Source organism: Neophocaena asiaeorientalis, unplaced genomic scaffold (assembly GCF_003031525.2).
Source record: "Neophocaena asiaeorientalis asiaeorientalis breed wild unplaced genomic scaffold, Neophocaena_asiaeorientalis_V1.1 scaffold381, whole genome shotgun sequence".
NCBI classification, from domain to species: Eukaryota; Metazoa; Chordata; class Mammalia; order Artiodactyla; family Phocoenidae; genus Neophocaena; species Neophocaena asiaeorientalis.
Genome location: NW_020172812.1, coordinates 2,484,957 through 2,509,021, shown reverse-complemented (window position 1 = coordinate 2,509,021; position 24,065 = coordinate 2,484,957). Strand labels below are relative to the sequence as shown.

The window sequence follows — 24,065 nt, the reverse complement described above, 5'->3', positions numbered from 1 at the left end:
AGGAAAGAAGAAAGACAAGGCAAAAAAGAGGAAGTGGCTTATTTATTGAAGTTATTTAGGCAAACAGTAGAGATGGTGATGGCATCAATTCCTCATCCTCTAAAAACTCCTACCCTTGGTTTCAAGATAGAAAATCTCACCATCTGAGCATTCTCTGGCAGCAATCCTCAAGCATACATCTGGAAGTTTTAAATGTTGAAATCAGTAATTATAGGAGAAAAAAGTTCGGTGAAGGAAAAGAAGAGGAAAGTAAAGTGGAAGAAAGGGGAGGAAAAGAAGAGGGGGAGGTATTCCCAGCTGTCAATTTGAATGTAAGCTCCATAACAAGGAAGGACTTTTTGTCACTGCTCTACTTATAAGACATAGAATAGAGTCTGGTATTTAATAGGGACTCAGTAAATATTTGTTGAACAAATCATGGGATTGTGGTGCTACTGTGGTGTTGATGGTTAGGTGTACAGCAGTTCAGGCAATGTGCCCCTCAGATCTCCCTTTAAGAAAGAATTTACCGTTCTGTAGTAGAAGTGCAGTTGACTGAGAGCCGCCACCTGGCAGCATCTTTAGGCTCTACTTCCGTTTTTAAGCTGAAGCCATGCTCTTGCTAATGACTGAATATAGAGGTGGGTGCCAGTTCCTGGCCATTTCTGCCCAATGTGGTCTCCTTTAAGGGGCAGTCTTTGCTCTGGAACTCACTGTTGGGGTGGTGAGACCCTGTCAGATGTCCATCATGGTCTGAGGCTTTCTGCTCAATCCTGCTTCCTATGTCTTTATCTTTCAGAGACATCTCTGCTTCCCGCACACCTCAAACCTCTTGTACTACTAACTCCATTTCAGTGTTCGCTTCCTGATGACCTAAATGACACAAGGTCTGACAATTTGCCTTGAAGCCTCATTATCACTTTGGTGCTGGATGAACTGTCAGGTTCTGAGTTATTCTGGGTATTTCAGTCTTCCCAGACAGATCTCAACAGTCTTCCTGGTAAGGTTATGCACCCAACTCTCAAGGATTGTGCTACTGAAAATACGATCTCTGGACTGGCGCCCATCTCCGAACTATTTCTTATTACCTGTCCACAATGAGATGAATGCAGAAATTGAGAATAATCATTTGAAAACTTTTATGACAATTTGGCATCACTCCAACAACTAAGGTCTGTGAACTGGTTTTCTTGAGTAGGGTATAAGATTAGTTTGGATGTTGTTGAACTCACACTGTGCGTTCCAAGTTGTGTGGATTGTGTAGTAGTCATATGTAGTAGGACCACATCACAACTTGTGATATTTTGAGGTGACTCTAACTATGTATAAAATCTGGAATCTATTTCTTTCATCAATAGATAATTTAATCTTAAAAATAACTTTAAAGGATAAGTTTTTGGAACTGGCAATTGACGAAGGATTGAAGATGAATTTTGAAAATGTCATCATTTATTTTACTTTTTAAAAATATTTACTTATTTATTTAGCTGCGTCAGGTCTTCGTTGTGGCACCCTGGGATCTTTAGTTGGCTCCTTGGTTGCAGCATATGAACTCTTAGTTGTGGCATGTGGGATCTAGTTCCCTGACCAGGGATCGAACACTGGCCCCCTGCACTGGGAGCATGGAGTCTTAGCCACTGGACCACCAGGGAAGTCCCTGTTTTATTTTAGATAAAAGTTAAAAATGAATATTCTTAGCTCGCAGAAATTGCTTTGAAAACTCTTCTACCATTCCCATCAACTTATCTCTGTTTTTCTACTGAGTGTAAAAACAAAACAGAGAAACAGTTTAGATACTCACCACCCTCAACCAGAAGACTTATCTTTAATCCCAGTAGACTAGAAGAAGAAACCAGAAGAAAGCTCATTTGCCACTTAAAATACTTTAGATATTGACACACACAGTGTTTGTTCAAAGTGCTTTTGTAGGCATTTAATATATGGAATCGCTATTTCATGCATAACTTTTCGTTAAATTACGATTGTGGAATAAAGTCAGGAATGTAAAAACGATGCTCCTAATCGTTCAAGTAGCAATATGCAATCTTTGTCTTTTTTTCCTCTTATGTTTGTTCTGATTTCATTTATTGCAGTGCAGTTTTATGTTTTTTGAAATAATTAGAAATCTAGGCTTCTCTTTTGCCTTTTTATCCATATTTCAAGCAATTCATTTTGATTGTATTTTACAAAATAATCTCGTAGCGATGGGTTGGAAAAACAAAGAACCCGAACTTTCACCACGGATAACTTGGAAAGCTGCTTTGGAGGCTAATTTTGAGGCGGACAATGGGAGAGTAGTAAGAACCTGGGCCCTGCAACGAGTTTCAGCGAACGTAAAAACCAGCACAAAGCTTTAGAAACTAACTTTTTTTTTTCTGGATAAATATGCTCAATTTCTAATCCGGTGGGCGTTGGCCAAATGCAAATCTTGAAAAAGGTGCCAGCGCCCCGCCCCAACCCCCTCCTGCACCTTCGGCCTGCGGCGCGGTTGGAGCATGGCCTTTGGAGTCGGAAGAGAAAGGAGCGAAGGGGCGGGGCGAGCAGCGTGAGGTCACCGGAGAGCGCCGCTCGCGCCGCGGGCAGAGCCGGCGCGCCGCTGACGTCACCGCCGCCGACTGCTTTCTGGGAGGCAGGAGTGGAAGGCCCGTGAGGTATTATTCAGAGCTGGGGTTGGAATTTCTCGTGCTTTTAAGTTCGCTTCTCCTGGAAGCGCCCTGTCACCCTCCGGCTGACTGTGGGGAGGGGGACTGGGCTGCGTAGCCTTCCGCGAATGCGAGCGTTGGGGCAGCGTCGTGGCAAGATCCCCCACTTCCGCTTTCCTGTGGTTGCTTGCTGGCTTCGGCCTACCTTGGCCCTTCACCTCTCTGGGTCCGGCCTTTCGCTTTTTCCTCGCTTCTTAGCTCCGCCTCTCAAGTATTGGAGGGCGGAGAAATTAAGAGCACGTGACTTCACTGTTAATTTTCAGCTGCCTTCAAACCTGGTTGAGGGAGGAAGGCCTAAGTGACAGATGTAGGGGAGTAGCTTTCCCGTGTCATCCGTTATCATTCACATACCTGATCACGCACTGCCTGCCACTGCAATGTTAGCCCACCTGAGATGGTAGGCTAATTTCGACCTTAAGGTGAAATCTAATGGAATCTCAAAAAAGTGGTTTTTCTTTACGGCCCAGGAAAGTTTAGTGTGACTGAAACTTCTGTTTGAAAGTATCTTTTGTGTCTTGCTGTTTGTTGACTGCAACAGTTTTGGCTTGATAAAGATGTATCTGTCCCAATGGGGTGTTTATTAATCATAAATAAACACTTATTAATCTTTTTGGACTGTCTATAGTAGACTGACCCGAGACTTAACCGAATGTTGACTTTGGATTCGAAAATAACCAAATAATTCCTATTGAAATTCCGTGAACTGTTTGTGATTGATGGAAAATGCTAGAGCTCACTGTTTTGTTGAAAGAAAATAATGATTGTGTGGACAATGTTTTTTCAAAATAATTAGAACGGTTCTGAGTCAAAAGATGTTATAGCTGTCTTCAGATAGCTGTGTTGTATGTATTGCAGTTCAGAGGTGATATAATTTTTCATAACAGTCTTAAAATTTTCAAATGGCTCTTTATGTGTTTTATCTCAGTTAGCGACTGTTTCCAAACAGTTGACCCTTAAAATATGGCTCTAAATAGTCGCCACTGGGTTGGGGTGTTTGATCATTTTCACTTTAGTAAAATAATAACTAGTATTACTAGTTAATGTATTGAGTCCTGAGCCAGGCACTGTTCTAAGAACTTTACCTATATTATTTATTTAATAAATAAATCTCCTGAGAAGAGATGAGAATATTGTCATAAGCAAATTCCATAGTTTTGGAAGGTAATTTTACTGCTTCACATCAGTAATTTTGAAAACACTTCGAATTAAACTTTAGAATTAACAATTGAAGTAATTTCATTGTAATCTGATTCAATTATTCATCTCGATCTTGAGCAACCTCTTTGTAATTTGTATCTTTTTCTACTGTGAGACTTAGGGATAAATTTGTTTTTAGAGACTAGCATCTCTATCTTTTCTCCGTGATTTTACTCTATGAAGGAGAGTTACAGGCTGCACTAGTGTAGAGTGTCTGCCAAAGACAACAATATTTATGGAGAGATCGTTGTATATATGTTTCACTATCATTTTCTAAGGTAATGCAGTGCAAAAAGGTCATTACGTTAATAGAATTCTGATGCAACATTTGCGGATGTCTCTAGTTTTCTCCCCAAATTATGTATATTTTGGATTTGTTCCTGGCTTAGTTCATAATTGTATGTAACTCTACTTAGTATAGGAATGGAAACAGCCCTGGAATGTACATTATTATATATTTTCTTTTGGATCCACATGGTCACTATCCTAATCTGATATTGAGATTCTCCAAAATTTGGTTCCAGTTTACTTTCATTGTTTTTAGTTAGTGAACAAATAGTTATTAAGTACGTGGCAAGACTTTATGTTAATCATTTGGAGATACAGTGGGTGAATAACCAGTGGAAGGTTTTGAACAGAGGAGTGACATGATCTGGTTTAGGTTTTTAATAGGATCACTCTGCCTGCTGTGTTAAGAGCAAGTTGTTGGAGAGAGGGGTAGGGCAAAGCCAGGAGACTAATTAGGAAGGTGTAATAATTCAGGTGAGATGATAGCAGCTTCACAGCTGGAAAGACTGTGGTGAGTAGCAGTTCAATTTTGGATGTATTTCGTAGGTAAAGCTAACAGATTTGCTTATGGATTGAATGTGGGTTGTAAGAGAACTGTCAAGGTTTTGGGCTTGGGCAACTAGAATGGTTAATTACCATTAACTGAGAAGTGGAAAACTATGGGAGGAGCAGGTTTGTGAGGGAGAATTGGGAGTTCATTATGATGTGTTAAGTTTGAGATCTCTGTTAGTCATCCAAGTGGAGATGTTGAGTAGGCAATTGAGTCTACCAAGTCTGGAGTTCAGTGGGGAGGTCATTGCTGGAAAAGAACATTTGGGAGTTGTCAGATGGTATTTAAAATCGTGAGACTGGAGACAATCGCCAAAGGAGTGAATGTAAACAGAAAAGCAGTACAAGACGTGAGTCTTTAGGCATCTTAGCCTTTATAGGTTTGGGGAGATGAAGACCCAACAAAGTAGACAGAAATAACAGCCATCAGGGGACAAGGACAGTTTTGAGAGTCTATAGTGTTGTGGAATTCAGACGCTATTCTCAGACGCTGGTTATGGATCAGATAGATAAACGAGGACTGACATTTTTGGATTTATCAAGATACATGAGAAGGAGTGTTATTAATGGATAAGTGATAGCGGTCTGGAGAACCTTGGGAGCAAAGAGGAAGAAAAGACTACTTTTGTTTGGGAGATATGGAAGGCTTTATAGAAGAGAGGGCATTTGATGTGTGTTTTAAAGGATTAATAGGTTTTACTAGGCCCAGAAGACAGGGGAGGAGTGGGGGGAGGGGGTATTGCAAGCAGAGGAAAATGCCTTACTTCTCTCCCTTCAAAGCCATACCTCCCAGTCAGCTGTCTTCAAGATGCTTTTGCAAGTCCTTTCCTTTGTATCCATTAGTCAGTTCCTCATTCTGGATTACCATTCTTGTTCCAGGCCTACTGAACCCTGCTAAAGAAATTCACAAAAGACCCAAATTAATGCTACCACCTTCAAATGGGTCCTTTCTCGGTTGTCTGACAGTTGCTTTATTTATCCCTACTCTCTACCTAGCACATACTCCACATTTACTCAGCATTGACTACGTGCCAGGCACTGAGGAGTCATTTCTTTAATAGATATTTATTTAGCATCTATGACATGCTACCCTGATATTTGGAGTGTATATGAGCAAAGACTTGCCCTGCACGGTGCTTACAGTCCAGTGTGGATGATGGACACTATTCAAATAATCACAGAAATATAAAATTACAACAGTGATATGGAGAAATACATGGTGCTGTGAGACTGTGTAACTAGTGGATGTGACTCAATGTGAGGCAAGAGGGAATGCTTCCTTGAGAAAGCATTGTTGATGAGGAAGCCGAGTTAAACAGGCCAAACATGTTGGTGGCAGGGAGTCCTCACAACAACTCTAGGAGGAGTTTCTAGAGAGCACGAGGCTGGAAAGGCTTTTGTACCATGAGAATAGGGAGAAAGTGGCCTTATGGTGGCTAGAAAATTTAGGTGTAGGGAAGGCAATCCATTCATATAGTTCTCTGAATAAAATAGAGCTAAAGAATATAGGGTTTTTTTAAAATAAATTTATTTATTTTTGGCTGCGTTGGGTCTTCATGGCGGTGCGCGGGCAGTCTCACTCTATTGTAAACTTCCCCTTTTATCTGTCGGTGAACATTACGTAAATCTGTAATTTCACTAGGGGTTGCAAAATGGTGATTTTCTTTTTTTTTTAAAGGTTATGATTTCTTCCACATTTGTTAACTGGAATTTGAGCTCTAGTTTTATTACTTGGGAACCTGACAGTCATCAATAACATGTCTATTGTGGAAAAATGCTGTCAGAGCAACAATTTGTGATGCCAGGAATATACGTTTCCTGGCTATAGTTCTGGAGGCTTAAAGGAGTGTGATGGTCTTTTTGATGTGTCAGCTTGGCTAGGCTGCAGCCCCCATTCAGTCCAACACCAAACTAGCTATTGCTCTGAAGGTGTTTGTAGATATAATCGAAATACACAAACAGTTGACTTTTATTATTCTAGATAATCTGGGTGGGCTTGATCCAATTAATTAGAAGGCTTTAGAAGCAGAGCTGAAGCTTCCCTGATGAAAAAGAAGTTCCACCCGTGGACAGCAGTTTCAGCTTGCAGCCAAGAGTTCCAGCATGTTCTTTCTTGCTTACCTGCCCTGCAGATTCCTCCACAATTGCATAAACCAGTTTCTTGCAGTACATCTCTTCAGAATACCTCCTACTGGTTCCGCTGCTCTGGTTGAACCCCAGCTGGTACCAGGAGCCACTCTCTAGGCTCTCATGTTCTCTAACAAAGTGGGGTGAGGAGTGGTGGCAAGGGTCAGAGAACCTACTTTTGTTAGGATAACCCTATAATTTATTGCTCAAACTGGGACTTCTGAAAGAGAAATGGGGAGCTGAGCAGTTGGCAGGCTGAAACAATAGACATACATGGGGACTCTCTTGGGCAAGTTGAGACATAAAGTCATTCTGTGTGTCAGCCACTGGTGACACATCAGCATGGCGGTGACATATTGATGACACCACCCCCTCAGGGAGCTTGTAGTCAAGGTTAAGTAAATCAACACATGTCACCAGATAGTGTTTTAGGTGACATGAGAACCTGTAGCTGTGCTTATCCAGACAGAGGGAATGGGAGGGTGGCACTCAGAGAAGTCCTATGCACTAAAGGGAAACCTGATTTTACCTCCAAACGTAAGCAGGGTTTGGTTTCACAAAGTGAAGTGGGAAGGATGTTTCACGTATAGAGAGCCACACAGACGAAAGGTTAGGCTGAATGGGCATAGAACATCTGGAAAACTGCCGTGGTGGCTACAGCTATAGGATTGGAAGAGGGGAGCAATGAAAGATGAGGCTAGTCAGGCAAGCAAGGGCCACATCGTAAAGGGCCTCATGTCCATAGAAGGGGTTTGGAGTTTATCTTCAAGGTGGCGGGAAACTATTGCAGGGTTTTAAGCAGGGGTGTACCATGACCAGACTATCTTTATGGAAAAGTTATGTTTTGTAACATCCTAACATTGAGAGTGGAGAAAAATTGACAGTAGGGAGACTACTCCAAGGCTCTTGAAATGATCTAGTTAGTGAGAATGGGGGAAAGCTTGTGGCTAAGGAGATTAAGGAGGCCGTATTGACAGAACTGATGGGACTGGGGCCTGAGGAAGCGATGAGGGGCGACTTCCAGGTTCCAGGCTGCACTGAGCTCCCTGAAGCAGAGAATGGAGGGGAGGAGGTAGGGGATGATGTCGTGTGCCCCTCCTTTTCTCCTGTTGGCACTGTGGCTCTCATCACCAACGAGAGGAGGGAAGGAATGGCAGTAACGTCCTGTAGGGATTGCTGGGCAGGGTTTCTCCCCTCTGCCCCTGAGTCTCAGCCAGACCTTCCTGAGGGATGAAGAGAGGCACCTTCTCTCATGCCCTCTTCCACTTGCAGCCTGCGCTTTAGAAGGAGTAGGTGGAGGGGTGGGGAGTCCCTGTAGAACCAGGCAGCGAGTGAAGGGCAGAGGGGGGTGAGTTCTCTTCTTTCTCTTCTTTGGACATTTACCACGTACAGTCTCGGGCAAGTTACGGAAACTCACTGTGGGTCCGTTTGTTGTCTGTGAGGAGTAAATGAATGAATGTGTGTGGCTGCTTAGAGTAGTGCCTGGCTCACAGGCAGTGGGGTTCAGATGTTGGCTATGGCTGCTGATAACCATCCGTTCACTGCTTCATCCTGGCATCTGGGTAACAAAGGGGACCAGAGGGCGGCTTCTGCAGCTCCCTCCTTGCAGTGCTCCCTGTGGAAGGAACAAACACTCAGGAACTATCTGTACAGAATGTTAGAAGAAATCATTTTAATTGGGGGGGATTTCTGATAATAGAAGAACCTTTATTTTTCAGTCTACCTTGCCTTTATTTTTTAGTTAGGAAAAAGGCAAGTGGTTCAGTTCAGATTTAATGAGAGTCATTATTCTTACTTACTGCCTTGCTTTCAGTGTTCACCGTAACCCATTTTAACAATAAATAACTACTTGTTTACTGGGGCTTAGGGACAAGGAATAATTGCAGGAAAAATCCCTTTCATGATTTTGAGAAGGGAAATATTTTCCAATAGAAAAATCGGATGAAAAAATTCACATTTAAATAAAGGCTTTTTTGTGTTTTTTATACTTGCAGTATTTGTTAAAAGCCAAAATAATTTATTAAAATATGCCTTTATTTAAATTTAATGATTGTTTATTTTTATTACAATTTTAATACATGCTTTTTGAAATAACGAAATTTAAACAACGAAGAATGAAGAGCTAAAACATGAGTCTGCTTTGATCCCATTCGCATTTCCTATCCCTTCTCAGAAAGAATGTCTGTTTTTGTATGTCTCCTTCCAGACCTTTTTCTACATATCTACATCTACAATTTTTTTAAATAAATGGCATCTGTTAGACACATTACGTGTTATATACTATGTTCTATGACTTTTTTTCACCACTTATCGTGTATTACTACATAAAGATTTACTTCTTTATTTTCACTCTTCTGGATGGATGTGGTATAATTCATTTAACTGTTCCCCTATTGATGACTATTTAGATTATTCCCAGTGTTTGGTTATAATGTCTTCATTCAACAAATGTTTATCGACTGCTGGGCAGTGGTAGTGAACAAAACTGCCTGTTTTCATGTAGTTACCTTCTTTTGGAGGTAGACAGACAATAAATGAAATATGTCAGATGCTGTTGAGGCCTGAAGGGTGAAGAAGGAGATAGGAAGTGCTGGGAATGAGAAGAGGGGTATGCATTTTAAAATAGATGGTCAGGAAAGCTTTACCAATAGACAACATTTGAGTAGAGATCTGGCAGAGGTGAAGTCATGAGCTTTGAAGCCATTGGTGGGGGAGAAACATTCTAGGAAGGAGCAAAGTCCAGAGGCTCTGAGATGGGGGCATGCCCAATGAGAAGAAGAGCAGTGAGGCCATTATGGCTGGAATGGAGTGAGCCAGGGGCAGAGTGGGAGGAGATGAGGTCACAGAGGAGGCAGCAGAGAGTCAGGGTTTTTTCGGCCACTATAAAGACTTTGCCTCTTCCTGAGTGAGGCCGCAAGCCTTTGAAGGTTTCCAAGCAGAGGCATGGTAGAATCTGACTTAGATTTGAGATGATCACTTTCTTGATAATAAACTATTGGAATGGAAACAGGGAAGCCATTTAGAAGGCTATTGCAACAATATAGGCAAGACACAATGATGGCTTGGACTGGCTCGGACTAGGGTGGTAGCAGTAGAGGTGGTAGGACTTGAATATGTTTTAAAGATAGGGTAAGAGAGGAGTCAAGGACTATTCTGTAATTTTAGGTCTGAGCAATCGAAAAGGTGGAGTTGCCATGAAATGAGATGGGGAGGACTGCAGTAGGCAAGATTAGATTCTTTTTCTTTTCATTGAAGTATAGTTGATTTACAGTATTGTGTTAGTTTCAGGTGTATAGCAAAGTGATTTGGTTATATATGTGTGTGTGTGTGTGTGTGTGTGTAGATACACACACACACAGTAAGTCCCCTACATACGAACCTTCAAGTTGTACACTTTCAAAGATGCGAATGTACGTTCACATGTCCAGTCATGTAAGTTAGTTCAAGTGTCTGGCGTACATTGTCACTTGCATGCATCCTCTACAAGTGGTTGTCCTTTTATGTACTTTACTGTATAGTACTATATAGAGTACAGTAGTACGGTATGTTTATTTCCTGCCTGTTCTCTCGATGCCATCCCCTGTGTGCCAGCTGTTGTACTGTACTACTGTAATTTTCAAGGTACTGTACTATAAGGTTAAAAATGTTTTCTTTATTTTTTGTATTTGTTTGTTTTTTATGTATTATTTGTGTGAAAAGTATTATAAACCTATTACAGTACAGTATTATATAGCTGATTGTGCTAGTTGGGTACCTAGGATAACTTTGTTGGACTTACGAACAAATCGGACTTACGAACGCGCTCTCGGAACTGAACTCGTTCATATGTAGGGGACTTACTGTATATGCACACACATACATACATACATACATATACTTTTTCAGATTCTTTTCCATTATAGGTTATTACAAGATAAAGTAAGCAAGATTAGGAATTGGGCTTTGGGCACATTACATTTGAGAATCTATTAACAGCCAACCAAGGTACTGAGTAAGCGGTTGGACATTAAATTTGGAGTTCAGTGGCGAGGTCAGGGCTGGAGATGCAAACCTGGGAGTCATCAGTTTATTAATATAGTTTAAACCCAGAGCTCACCTAGAGAGTAAATTAGAGAAGAGATTCAAGGACAGCCCTTGGGCACGTCAAGGTTAAGAGGCTTGAGGATATGAAAAGGATGCAGCAAAGAAGACCAAGAAAGCAACCTGTGAGGTAAGAGAGAAACCAAGGAAATGTGATGCCCTAGAAACCAGACAGACTGAGCCAGCTATGTCAAACGACAAGAACTGAGAATTGACCATTGAATTTGACAGTGTGGCTGAGTGGGTGACCTTGACAAGACCAATTTTGAGTGAGAAATAGGGGGCCTGATTGTAGTAGATTCAAGAAAGAATGGAAGGAGAGGAACTGGAACTCTAGTATTCAATATTAGCAACAGTTTTTGAGGAGTTTGTTCTAAAAGGGAGAAAGAAAATGGGGCTTAAGCTGGAGGGGCATATGAAGTCAACGTGTTTCTTTTGTTTCTTATCTAAGATGGAGGAATAAAATGTTTCAAGCTTATGGGCAATAATCCAGCAGAGAGAAAAATTGATGTCAGGCAAAGTCCCCACTTTAAGAGAAGGGTCTGAAGAGTCCATTTTAATAAACTTATATGCGTGTATACAAGGATTTCTGTAGGCTACTTTCTGAAGAGGATATCCTGAGTCAAAGGGTGTGTGCATTTAAGAAATCTGTACCAATTTATATTCCACCTCCAGTGTATACCCTTGCTAACGTCAAACTTTGCCAGTCTTTAAAATTATTGCCAATCTGATGGGTGAGATCTTCATTATTTTAATCTGTTTTATGCTTTGTAGGAACTCTTTATATAATCTGACTAATCCTTTGTTGTATTTTGGCACATATTTTCTCCCGTGCTGTTTCTTGCATTTAACTTTGCTTATGGTATACTTTTACCACATAGATGTTTTTTCAGTTTTTATGTATTTAAGTCTGTCAGCCATTTCCTTTTATAGCATTTGGGTTTCATTTGGATTATATACATATTTTATATAATGTATATAATCTTTTAATACATTTATCTTTTAAATTCATCTGGAGTTTATTTTTGTGTATGTTGTGAAATAGGTATCTAAGTTTTCCATCTCCTTCTATGTTCTTAAACAGTTAAATACCATAAAAATTAACTTTCTTAAAGGTTTGGAAGAAATTACCTATAATATTTTCTAGACTTGGAACCTTTTTGGAGCATAGATCTTTGACTTCTTTAAAGTGTTTTTTTTTTTTTTTTTTTTTTGTCTGTGTAATGATCTATTTGTTTTATGTACTTCTTTTTAGGTTAGTTTTGGTATTTTTTTTTCCTAGCACCTCATTCTTATCATCCAGATTTTTCAAATTTATTGGTTTAAAATTTTATGTAAAGAAAAGAAATATCAAGTCTTCTCTATATTTGTGTCTGTCCCTGTACTAATACCTTTATCTGGGCAGTAGATGCTGGAGCTGTCCTTTCACAGATTGGGAGATTGGTTTAGCAGCTTTCAGCCCGCATGGTTCACCTCTTACTGTCCTTCATCTTGGGTTTATTCCTAGATTCTCCTTCTCTTTTGTTTGTAAGGGATTGCAGGCTCCTTGGTTCTGTTCCCTATCAGTCTAATCCCATTTGCTCTTTAGCTTATAAAAATTTCTGCTGTTGAGGTCGGCTGATGGATATGTGCCCTTCTTGGTTTCCAGCATCACTGTGGACTTATTTTTGTGTTTTTTCTGTCATTTTGGAGAGATTTTTCTGGGAGGAATGAGAGGCAAATCCGTATTTTCAGTTAACTTTTTGAAATAGGAAGTCACAGTTCTTTCCTGTGTGGTTTTCTTTTCTCATAGTCCTTTGTTTAATTGCTGTTTGCACAGTAGTTGGATAATAACTTTACAGTGTGAGTAGTAATAGACCCCTGGACTTCACTTTTTAAAAATCTTAAATGAAACCAGATGTCTCAGTGGACTGTATTTGTTGAATAGAAATGTGGATATATTGTGACTAAATATTCAAGTAGTACTTTTAAAACTTAAATGACATAGTCATAACATTTAGAATTATAAGGGACTTTAGAGATCATTAGACCAAATGCCTTATTTAATGGATGAGATATTTGGAGCCCAGAGAGATTCAGTGATTTATCTAAGGTAACAAAGTCAGTGATCAGGCAAGGTGGAAAGCCCGAGTCCCTTTACTTCAATTTGGCTATGCTGTTTGTTATTTTGTACATTCTTGATGTTCTCCTTAGCTGTGTAATGAAAGAGGTATTTTCAGCTAATAAAACCTAAGGATGGTACAGTGGCTTGGAATTGCTTCTGAAATTTGATCTTAGATACCATATTAAATACATTGATGTGGACTTTTCTTTTCCTCATATAGCTATTAAATATTATGATGTAAATGTGAATTTTAAAGAATGGGCTGTCAAGGTATGCTCTAGCCTAAATGAAAACCATACAGTTTATTTCTCCATTGTTTCATCTTTTCTGCTTACAGACTTTATGTGATCTATTTACTCTTGAATTTCTTATTAATATTTTAAGCTTAAGGAATATATATAAATATAAATATAGGCTTGAAAAGTAATTTTAGTGATAAATAATCATAAAATATTTCAGATCTAAGATTTCTAATTTTTTGGTTTAATATACCATGCTGCTAGATCAACATCTAAATTTACAAGTGCTAATATGTATGTTTTTTAAAAAAAGAGCTTTGCTTATTTTTTTCAGCAAGCATTAGAGGGTAGTGTATATTTATCACACTTTCATTGCTTTGCTTGGTCTTTAACTTCAACAGAAAGTTTTTAAAATGTAGGGTTTTTATTATTGATATAACATGTTTGGTAGTCGTATCTCTTTAGTTCTCAAAAAGCATCGAGAGATTGAGGGATTGATATGTGTAGCATTAATGAACTTGGGTGGGTCCTATCCTGGCAGCCCACCCCCACTCCCCAGCAGCCTAAGAAGAGGGGAAGTTTAAACGTGGTTACTCCAGAATTATGTTCTAAGAAGATTTGTTTAATTAACTTCAGGTTTTAACTCTTTTAGCACTTTTGAAACATACGATATGACCTATTAATTTTTTTTTGTAACCTAGAGAGCATTCTGTCTCCAGTATGAACTAAGAATTTAATTTTTTCCCAGTTGAACATAATGGCAGGCGAAGAAATTAATGAAGACTATCCAGTAGAAATTCATGAATATTTATCAACATTTGAGAATTCCATTGGTACTGTGGATGAGATGCTGAAGACCATGATGTCTGTTTCTAGAAATGAGTTGTTGCAGAAGGTATTTTAAGTAATTTCTAAAAATGTATTCATAAAACCGAGTGCTATGTTATGAAACATATAGAAGAAGAAACAGATACATGAAATATGCCCCTTTCCCCCTTTATTTCAATTTTTAAGTGTTTGGATATCTTTAAGGGGAAAATATAACAAACTCCAAGCTTAGGAAATACCTCCTAACTATATTTTTATTTTGACTTGGTTTTGAATAAAAAAAAGCTCTCCCAGCATTCTTTTTGACAGACTCTATCTTTGACCTTTTAAGTATTACAATGATGTTATCAGGGTTTCTGGAAACCCTATAGGACAAAAAGAGTAAATTGACTTTGACAGTCTAAAACAAATCTCATTATGTTTCTTCTGTCTTTGGTATTGCCTAAGCATTTTAGCCTGCTTCTTATACATAAAGGCATCATGTACAATGTTTATATTGATGAATTACTTTTGACATACAAAGCCCAGATTGTAAATCCTGAAATTAAAATAATTCAAAAGAATTTTTTTTTATTTTGGATTATACACATTCCTTGTTTAACTTAAAGATGGTACGCTGAAGTGAAAATTTGTGGGCAAAAATCACTGGTTAACAAAACTTTTCTTTTTGCAAATGATTTCCAGATTATTTGGTTTGATTATTGGATTATAGGAAGTGAAAAAAACATTTCTTTGATACATTGTACTTGGTGAAAGTTTAAAATATGTGATGGTGCTCAAAGTTTTAATTTCTTTTTTCTTTTTCTTTCTCTCTCTCCCTCTTTTTTAATAGTTGGACCCACTTGAACAAGCAAAAGTGGATTTAGTTTCTGCTTACACATTGAATTCAATGTTTTGGGGTATGTATATTACTTTAGAGTTAATTAGAAAGCAGATTATTTACCATGTCAAAGGTGACTTATTTTTTAAAATGCTAGCAATTATACTTTATGGCAGTTTTAATAGTCAGATATTTATTTCTTTTTAAATCAGAATACCAGATGCCCATGAGCCACACATACATTTAATATTACAAAGAGGTTGAATAATTTAAGATTTAGTTAATAATTTCTGTGACGTTTCCTTTTTGTAACTAGAGTTTCTTTAATTAATGCTCTTAATTAATATATATGCATTTTATTCCATGAAATCTTTCTCTTGTAGTTTATTTGGCAACGCAGGGAGTTAATCCTAAGGAACATCCAGTAAAGCAGGAATTGGTAAGATCGCAGCGGATCGATTTCTTTTTATTTTACGTGTAATGTCTGTTGTAGTGTTTCTAAAGGTAAAATCGCAGTACCTTTATCACACTAATTGTGGAGAACAGAATTATTTAGGGATGAAATTACAAAAGTGAGCCAGATTTCATCGTGCCTTTAGTTTTTCTTTCTCTCACCTTTGTCAGAGAAGGGTGTTCCATATATTATATAAATCTGTGGATGGGAAAATGTCACGATTCTAGTAATTATTTATAAGTGCTATATTATTTTTCCTATAAATTCTTGAAATCCTGTTCATCTCTACAACTGCCTGTTTTTTTTTTTTAAACTCTTATGCAATTCTTAAAAGTATATTCTAGTTGATTTACTAGCCAAGACAGGAAAGTTTCTCCTCCACCGTTTCAATTCTTCCATTAATTCATTTTCTCAGCAGTAAAGAATCCACTTCGGCAACAAAGCTAAAAGCTTTTTTGGCACCAGTTGTATGTGTACTGTCCAGTAATTCTGCATTAGTGACATATTTACAACCTGTAATAAATCTTCTAGGTTTGTCTTTGTATTCCATTTAGATGTATAAGTATAGTATATTATATAAGGTCTGGTATCTTGGAGTTTTTGCTGACTTCAAAAATTAAATCATTCAATTTGAAAGAAAAAAATTTAGAAATCAAACTTACGGTTACCTTCTTGACTTGGCTTTATGAATAAGAATATTAATAAATGTATTCTTTGTGTTTATAAAATATAAGGTAAATAGATATGTGAAATACACTTGACACTGTATTATTGTTCTAAAGTTTTATGGTGGTTGATATGTATGTTTTTTTATAACTTAGTAAAGTACTTGGCCATTTATTTAAAAAATGAGTAAACCAGATCTGCCGTCTTCAATTTTTAAATGTGTAGACTAAGACATTTTCTTCTTTTAAATTTCTTGGGGGAAAAGTAAATTTATTTTTAAATACAGAAATTGTGAAAGATACTTAAAGCAAAAATATAAAGCAGTATGATCCACAGAGCTTGATTTGACAAGTGATACTGGCTTTAAATCTTAAGAAGTATGCATTGTATCATCTGCTCTCACCTTTCTAATGTGAACTTTACATTTATGAAATTCCTCTTTCTTCTCTTAAACACAAAGTTATTTGGAGTAGTGTAATACTTAATTCTGTCACTGGAAAAAGGTAAAATCATCTGCCTTCTTTTTCCCTCAGAATCCACTTTATGGACGAGTACATTTATATTTTGGACAAGGGTTGTTAGATGAAAAGCATCCATAGACCTATTCCCCTTTTCTGACCTTGTGACAGATGTCACTAATTGATCACAGAGTTAGTATGTGAGAGGAAGCCTATTTGCCATATCTATCATGAATGGAGAAGGGCATTGAAAATAGTTTATTCATTTGACAAATATTTGAATGCCCACTGGAAGCCAGGCATTATTTCCAAGTGAGATAATTCCTCAGTGAATAAAGCCAATAAATATCCCTGCCTTTGTGGCAGGTGCCAGACTATCTAGTGGAGGGAAACAAACAACATAAACAAACAAACAACAAATAATAAATACAATATGAATATATAGTATGTTAGAAAGTTACGTTGTGGGAAAAAAGAAAAAAATAGCACAGAGTAAGGGGCATTGGAGTGCTTGGGTAGGATTGCCATTTTCAATAGTAAAGGCAACACTTATTAACAAGGTGAACATTTGAGGAGACTGGAAGGAAGAGAGGGCTGGCCATGTGGGTTTGTGAGGGAAGATCATTCTGGGCAGGGCTGGATTGGGTGTGTGTTGTGAGGACTTTGGCTTTTACTCAGAGAAATAGGGAGCCATGAGAGGGTTTTGAACAGGGTTGTCAGTTTCTTAAAATTAAAAAATTCTAAGGTTCTGCATTTTTCTGTGTATGTTTATATAACTATTTTGATTATTTTACTGAAACTTTTAAGCAGTGATCAATCATTTACTCTGCTGTTTTATAGCTCTCACGCCTTTATTTCTCCAACTGAAGTATAGAATAGCCCTTTATTCTGATTAGTGGTCTCAGAAGATTCAAAGTGGTACAGCAACCTAGTATGTTTCTCACCTTGTAAAGTCTGATTAGAACTGTATATTTCATTAGAAAATATCATGTGCTTTTCAGTCAGAACTATGACATTGGATAAAAAGATCTTGTATTTTCATTATACTTATTTTAATTGTGACATGAAGGTAACACAAAAAAAATAAATAGTTAAATACGCCTTAGCCATTTGCTGTTTAGAAAAATTTCTGGAGAGTTTAGTTTGTATGTTGAAAGTATGTGAAAGCTTTATTTTAATTAATTAATTATTTATTTATTTAGGCTGCGCCAGGTCTTAGTTGCAGCATGTGGGATCTTAGTTGTGGCATGCAGCTTTCTTAGTTGTGGCATGTGGGCTTCTTAGTTGCGGCTTGCAAACTCTTAGTTGTGGCATGCATGTGGGATCTAGTTCCCTGACCAGTGATTGAACCCGGGCCCCCTGCATTGGGAGTGCAGAGTCTTACCCACTGGACCACCAGGGAAGTCCCGGAAGCTCTATTTTAGATTATAGACTTCAGATCCAAGAGTTAGTATATGGATTTAGGTGAATGCTAAATTTAAAAATTTAGTATAACCACATATAAACAATTAACTGTTTATCTCTGTAGTGTCTAGATCTTCCTCTTTTGAAACACTCAGAACACTTCTGAAATGACTTTTTTGATATCTGTATTCCCGTCAGACTGTGAACTCCAGGAGCACATGGAATGTGTTTATCCTATTCGCTTTGCACTTATTAGCGCCACTCAATAAGCAATAAATACAAAGCTGTTGAATTGAACTGAGGTATAGTATAGTAGAACTCAGTGGTGAGCAGCTTAGTAAATCTGTTGCCTTTCTTCTTTTTTTGTCTTTAAGGAGAGAATCAGAGTATACATGAACAGAGTCAAGGAAATAACGGACAAGAAAAAGGCTGGCAAGCTAGACAGGGCTGCGGCTTCAAGATTTGTAAAAAATGCCCTATGGGAACCAAAACCTAAAAATGCATCCAAAATTGCCAATAAAGGAAAAAGTAAAAGTTAACCTTTTGGTTTTGATGTACACATATTCAAAAAGTACATAATTTTTATTGTTTTCCACAAAATAGATGATGATTATGTGCCATTGTAAGGCTTAAATGTATTCCATATTGAATTCGTGTGTAAAATTTGCATTTTAAATTTGTAATGCTAAATACTTTTCCCCCAGAAAGATTAAGTTATCCTTATTGATTTTCCTATAGAACATTATGTGGTTTTTTAACATTGTGGTATATTTTATATTTATAGTTTACTGTTTCTTGACAAGACTCTTATTTCCTTATATAGGTCAATTATTCAAGTGCCATTTTATAAGCAACTATGAAATTTAAGTTAAATGTTCTTTGCAAACATTTGTCTATTTTCGATGAATAATGATTTTATGAAGTATGCTGAAGTTTTAATACATCTGTTTTCACTATATAATATTAGGAATGAAAGAAATGACTTAAATGTCCATTTTTTCTGTGAAGTTATTTCATTACGCTTTCATGATTTTGGGAATTACTGCTTTTTGTGATATTTGAAGTATGAAATTAAGACTTTTAAGGTTATTCTTTAATTCTTGGTACTTTGCCACTATGTCCCATTTAAAGTAAAATATATTCTCATTAACTTTAGATTGGAAATGAGGTTGTATATTGATGGCTGAATTTTGGCATAATGGCTGTACCCTATCAGTAAAGCTGTAAGTGTTGTGTAGCTGACCTGTTTTTTATTTTTCTCTTTTGAGTAAATTTTCTCTTGAAATTAGGAAGGTAGTTTTTAGAAATCCTTAGGAATGGGGGAATTCACGAGTTTTTGTTCCTTATGCATAGTGCCCACAGTTCTCTTGGCCTCATGTTTTCAGAGTTTTTTATTGTATGTTTCTGAGGCTATGGCAATTACATAGAAGTATTTTGGAACAACTTTGTATGTTATTTAATGCCACTTAAGCAGAGGAGAAATCCAAAGGAGATTACATTGTGTTTATATTCTGATTTATTTTTCTGCAGTATTTGCTACAGAGAATTCTAAATATTAAACGAATTTTTTTATGTCTAAGCCCATGAATTTTAATTATATACCCTTAATGCTTTCAGTCTTTGAATTCACATCATTATGTATAGGAATGCCAAGTACAGTAAAATACTTTAATTTTTGAAAATGAAGTTGTTAAAATTTTTTGCGTGACTAATTCTCCATAAGTAACCTTGAATAAATGGATTTCTTGATTTATGGTAGCAGATATTGGAAATGGTCTTAAAATGTAATGGATTTTGTAACGCATGTTGAACTCTATGACACATGAAGAGGTGGTCACTGATAGATGCAGAAAGACTTCTGGCTCAGATGTCAGACGATTTTTGAAGTGGAAGAACACTTATAGTTAGTTCACTCCTTTTTTCACCTTCGGCTCCTCAAAATTCAAATTTTTTTTTTTTAAAGTAACTTCTTCATGAGAGAAATAAATGTTATTAAGATCAAATATAGTGGCCTAGTGTTATTTATTGCAAAGAAGGTTATAGCTTGCATTTCTTTATATTTTCTCATTTCATTAAGAAAAAAAAGTTAAATGAAAAATGTCATGCAGTTGCAGAAAGTCATTAGCCAAATTATTGGTTTGTGAAAGTCCAATTCTACCTTCTCTTAAACTGGAGATTCTTAAGTGAACAATTCTTTTAAGTGTTTATTAGAGGTAAAAAACAATTTGAGTGTATTCCATTTTATTATGTATGATTTTAAGTACTTACTCGCACATAGTAAGGAGCTGAGTGATAGTAAGTGTATTGGGTTGCTTATTTTTTGTCTATGCATTTCACAAATACTTAATGACATTTACATTGTTAAATACTGTGCTAGGTTCCAGATAAGACAACTCCAGCCTTTATTCTATTTTAAGTATTATGAAAACACTAGTCTTTTCATTCAATTCAGTTTTTCAGAGTTACTGGAAAATTTATGACAAGTTGTGCTCATTAACCTTAGTCAGAATCATAAAAGGTGATGGGTTGATCTATTTGACTATGGTACAGTTATTGTTAGCATAGTTTGTTCCAAATGACAGTCTGCTCTAAGGTTAGATGTTAATTATATCTTGTATTAATCTCTTTGGGAATTAACAAATTGGAGGGGTTATAGCTATAGATACTTTTAAGATTAGAATTATGGATTATTAATCTAATACTAAATAATGAGATTTAGTCTTTTAATATTATTTTAAGCACAATTTTCTTACTGTTCATAGTTGCAGGATGGGAATTCATTTTAGTAAGTAGAATATTTTAAGAGGAAAACTGAAGCTTGAATTATGGTTTACATTCCTGGAATTTGAGGTTATGTCAAATTGATTGGTTTTTAAGATACCCTGCAAATTAAAAAAATTGTTCTACTTAGCTATTAGAAATGGATTAGTATTATTTCTAAATGAGCCTTTAAAAATTGACTAGAAATACAGGAAATGCTTTAAAAATGGACAATGTATTGAATATAGATACTTTTTCCTAAGCGTAGGTCATTGGAGAAAAAGATGTTTTAGGAATCACTTAGCTTATAATACTGTTAAACCATACCTTTATGCAATAAATTATCAGAAATTCTGGCTTTACAAAGTAACATTAACTGAGAAATGTTTGAACAGTGATTCTGAGCCTCATGTAATAGCTAAGTTTGGTAGATAAAGCGGAGAAAAAGAAGAACTGGCATCTTGTTTCCTCCCTTCATAGAATAGTTAGTAAACTTGCTCTGATAAATTCAGGGGCTCTTTTAACTGAATAGCAACCTATTTTATATAAATGTGATCTGAATGTACTTAACTAATAAAAACATTTCTTTTCCCTATATCCTGGTCTAAAACTCATCAGTTTTGGAAATACAAACCATATTTTGCTTATTTTAAATATTAGCATTTTATAGTTTTCATTAACAATTATGTTAGGAGGAAAAGTATACAGATTTTATTACATTATTCTGTAGATTTGTTCTCCTTGATTAATTTGGTATTATATTGCTTGTGTGCAGGATTTCAAGAAAATGCTTTGAATAATTTTGGTTTGCAGATTTGTTTTCCTTTCAGAGAGCAGCCACCCTCTGACCTGATGTGCCTTTTAAAGTGTTTATTTTATGGTATAATTTTAATATAGCCAGGAAGATTAGTTAAAGGTATCCAGAAAAGGGGGTAGCTATAGTGATATCTACTGGCAATTGAGACTTAATTTTAATTCTGTAACCCCCTACTCCCAATCTTAGGCCAAAAACCAAAACCAGCCTAGCTCTGTTTATAAAAGGTTGAGAAAACAAGCCAGTCCCTTCCCTCCGACACCCCTCCCCAAAACCTTGAAGTCTGGCAAGTGTATCATGGCAAAATAACTGCATGCAAGATGTCAATTTTGTAAAGTGATATATTTCAGATAGTACACAAAATTTCATGGCAGGAAAGATAAGCTTTCATAAATGAAACATTTAAGAGACTCTTTTATTATTTCCTTTCAGTTTAGTGTTGCCTTTAAGGTGTGCCGTTTCAGTTTGGCAGCTACAATAAATGATTGAAGGAGCTGGAAGATAATTCAACATTTCAAGATGCTTCTGCTGAAATGAATGTAGACCTATCCAGGGCTTGAATTTAAAGTTTATAGTAGTACAGTATTTGAAAGCCAAGTACCCAGGAAATTCATGGTGATAGGATTTGAATGAGATGATTAGGAGAAATAGAAAAGAATACCTTCAGTTTCTTATTAGGTGAGTATTAGCTATTGAGAGCCTATGTTGAAAAATGTTGTTGTAAAAAGGGTAGAGGCTTGTTACATGCAATTTACTATAGTGTATAATTCATCTTGGACCTTGTCCAAAGATGTTTAATTATTAAAATACAGAAGAATGATTATAACAAGGAATCATTTCTGATTTAGTGCTAGAGCGGTGGTCTGTAGACCATGTTGTAATGTATCTGGCTGATATTGTTTCATTTAGTGACCTTTGCTCTCTCTAATAATACATTCCTTGACTTATTTAAATTGAAATCATTTACTATCCCATTTCTGATCCTTTCCTTCTTTACTATTTTCCCTTAAGAAAGAAACCATTGGGCTTCCCTGGTGGCGCAGTGATTGAGAGTCCACCTGCCGATGCAGGGGACATGGGTTCGTGCCCCGGTCCGGGAAGATCCCATATGCCACGGAGCGGCTGGGCCCGTGAGCCATGGCTGCTGAGCCTGCGCGTCCAGAGCCTGTGCTCCGCAACGGGAGAGGCCCACATACCGCAAAAAAAAAAAAAGAAAGAAATCATTAAAAGTATGTATAAACATTTGGGGTGCTAGTTTCTTTTTTTAGTGTTTTTGTTTTTCTCGGATATGTACCCAGGAGTGGAATTGCTGGATCATATAGTAGTTCCATTTTTAGTTTTCCAGTGTTCATTATTTATAATTGTCAAGGTATGGAAACAACATAAGTGTCCATCAACAGGTAAAATGGATAGAGTGAGTTCCCTGGTGGCCTGGCGGTTAGGATTCCGAGCTTTCACTGCCATGACCTGGGTTCAGTCTCTGGTCGGGGAACTGAGATCCCCCAAGCTGTGCGGTGTGGCAAAACCCCCCCCAAAACCCAAAACACAGATAACTGGATAGAAGAGATGTGGTGTACACACACACACACACACACACACACACACAATGGACTACTACTCAGCCATAAAAAAGAATGAAAGTTTGCCATTTGCAGCAACATGGATGGACTTGGAGGGTATTAAGCTAAGTGAAATAAGTCAGACAGAGAAAGACAAATACTATATGAAACCACTTATGTGTGGAATCTAAAAAATACAACAAACTAGTGAATAAAACAAAAATGAAGCAGACTCACAGATCAAACTAGTGGTTGCCAGTGGGGAGGGGCAATATAAGGGTGGGGAAAAATATGTATAATAGTTGCTGGGTTTTGTGGGTTTTGACATTTGTGAGTCTCAACATTTATGTTTTTCACTATTGGTGAGTGACTTTATGGGGTTTTTTTTTGGGTTTTTTTTGGTGAGTGACTTTAGAGGTTCATGGAGTATATATATGGTATTTTGCAATTTTGCCAAGGCATAATCTTAATTCCTGCTAAATTCCATGCAGGAAGGCCTTGTTCAGCTAATGATTTAGCCTAGCTAATCTCAACAGCTACAGTTTTTTTCCTCACTTGCAGTCACATTCATTTATTCACTCATTCATTCAACAAATATATTGAGCTCCTCATGTGTGCCAAGTTCTGTTACAAGCATGGGAAATTCAGCAGTTATTCAAACAGTGTATAGTGATGAGGAGATGTCAAACTTTATCATGTGAAAAATGGCTGCTCTGGGTTGAATTTTTCCCCCAAAATGAATATGTTGAAGTCCTAACTCTTAATTAATTAATTTATTTTTGCTGTGTTGTGTCTTCATTTCTGTGCGATGGCTTTCTCTAGTTGTGGCAAGCAGGGGCCACTCTTCATTGCGGTGTGCGGGCCTCTCACTATCGTGGCCTCTCTTGTCGCGGAGCACAGGCTCCAGACGCGCAGGCTCAGTAGTTGTGGCTCATGGGTCTAGTTGCTCCGCGGCATGTGGGATCCTCCCAGACCAGGGCTCAAACCCGTGTTCCCTGCATTAGCAGGCAGACTCTCAACCACTGCGCCACCAGGGA

At 37.2% G+C, this 24,065-nt stretch overlaps 1 protein-coding gene across 2 annotated transcripts; it reads left to right on the top strand.

Annotated features, from left to right (window-relative positions):
- Nucleotides 1–2,534: 2,534 nt before the first annotated feature.
- C1D (C1D nuclear receptor corepressor) lies at nt 2,535–19,644 on the top strand. Of its 2 annotated transcripts, none has more exons than XM_024741628.1 (5): nt 2,535–2,630; nt 14,014–14,160; nt 14,926–14,992; nt 15,297–15,352; nt 18,270–19,644. In XM_024741628.1, the coding sequence occupies exons 2-5, from the start codon at nt 14,023–14,025 to the stop codon at nt 18,432–18,434; spliced, it is 426 nt and encodes a 141-aa protein (XP_024597396.1). In that variant the 5' UTR covers nt 2,535–2,630; nt 14,014–14,022; the 3' UTR covers nt 18,435–19,644. The 2 variants fall into 2 exon arrangements, with proteins under 2 accessions (XP_024597396.1, XP_024597397.1); XM_024741629.1 differs by lacking the exon at nt 2,535–2,630 and adding an exon at nt 10,626–11,052.
- The last annotated feature ends 4,421 nt before the right edge of the window (nt 19,645–24,065 follow it).

Excerpts from the sequence above, each read along its gene's own strand:
- C1D (XM_024741628.1), top strand. The coding sequence starts at position 14,023 with ATGGCAGGCGAAGAAATTAATGAAGACTATCCAGTAGAAATTCATGAA. Across the intron at positions 14,993-15,296 it reads ATTGAATTCAATGTTTTGGG|TTTATTTGGCAACGCAGGGA; the intron begins GTATGTATATTA and ends TTTCTCTTGTAG. Across the intron at positions 15,353-18,269 it reads ATCCAGTAAAGCAGGAATTG|GAGAGAATCAGAGTATACAT; the intron begins GTAAGATCGCAG and ends TTTGTCTTTAAG.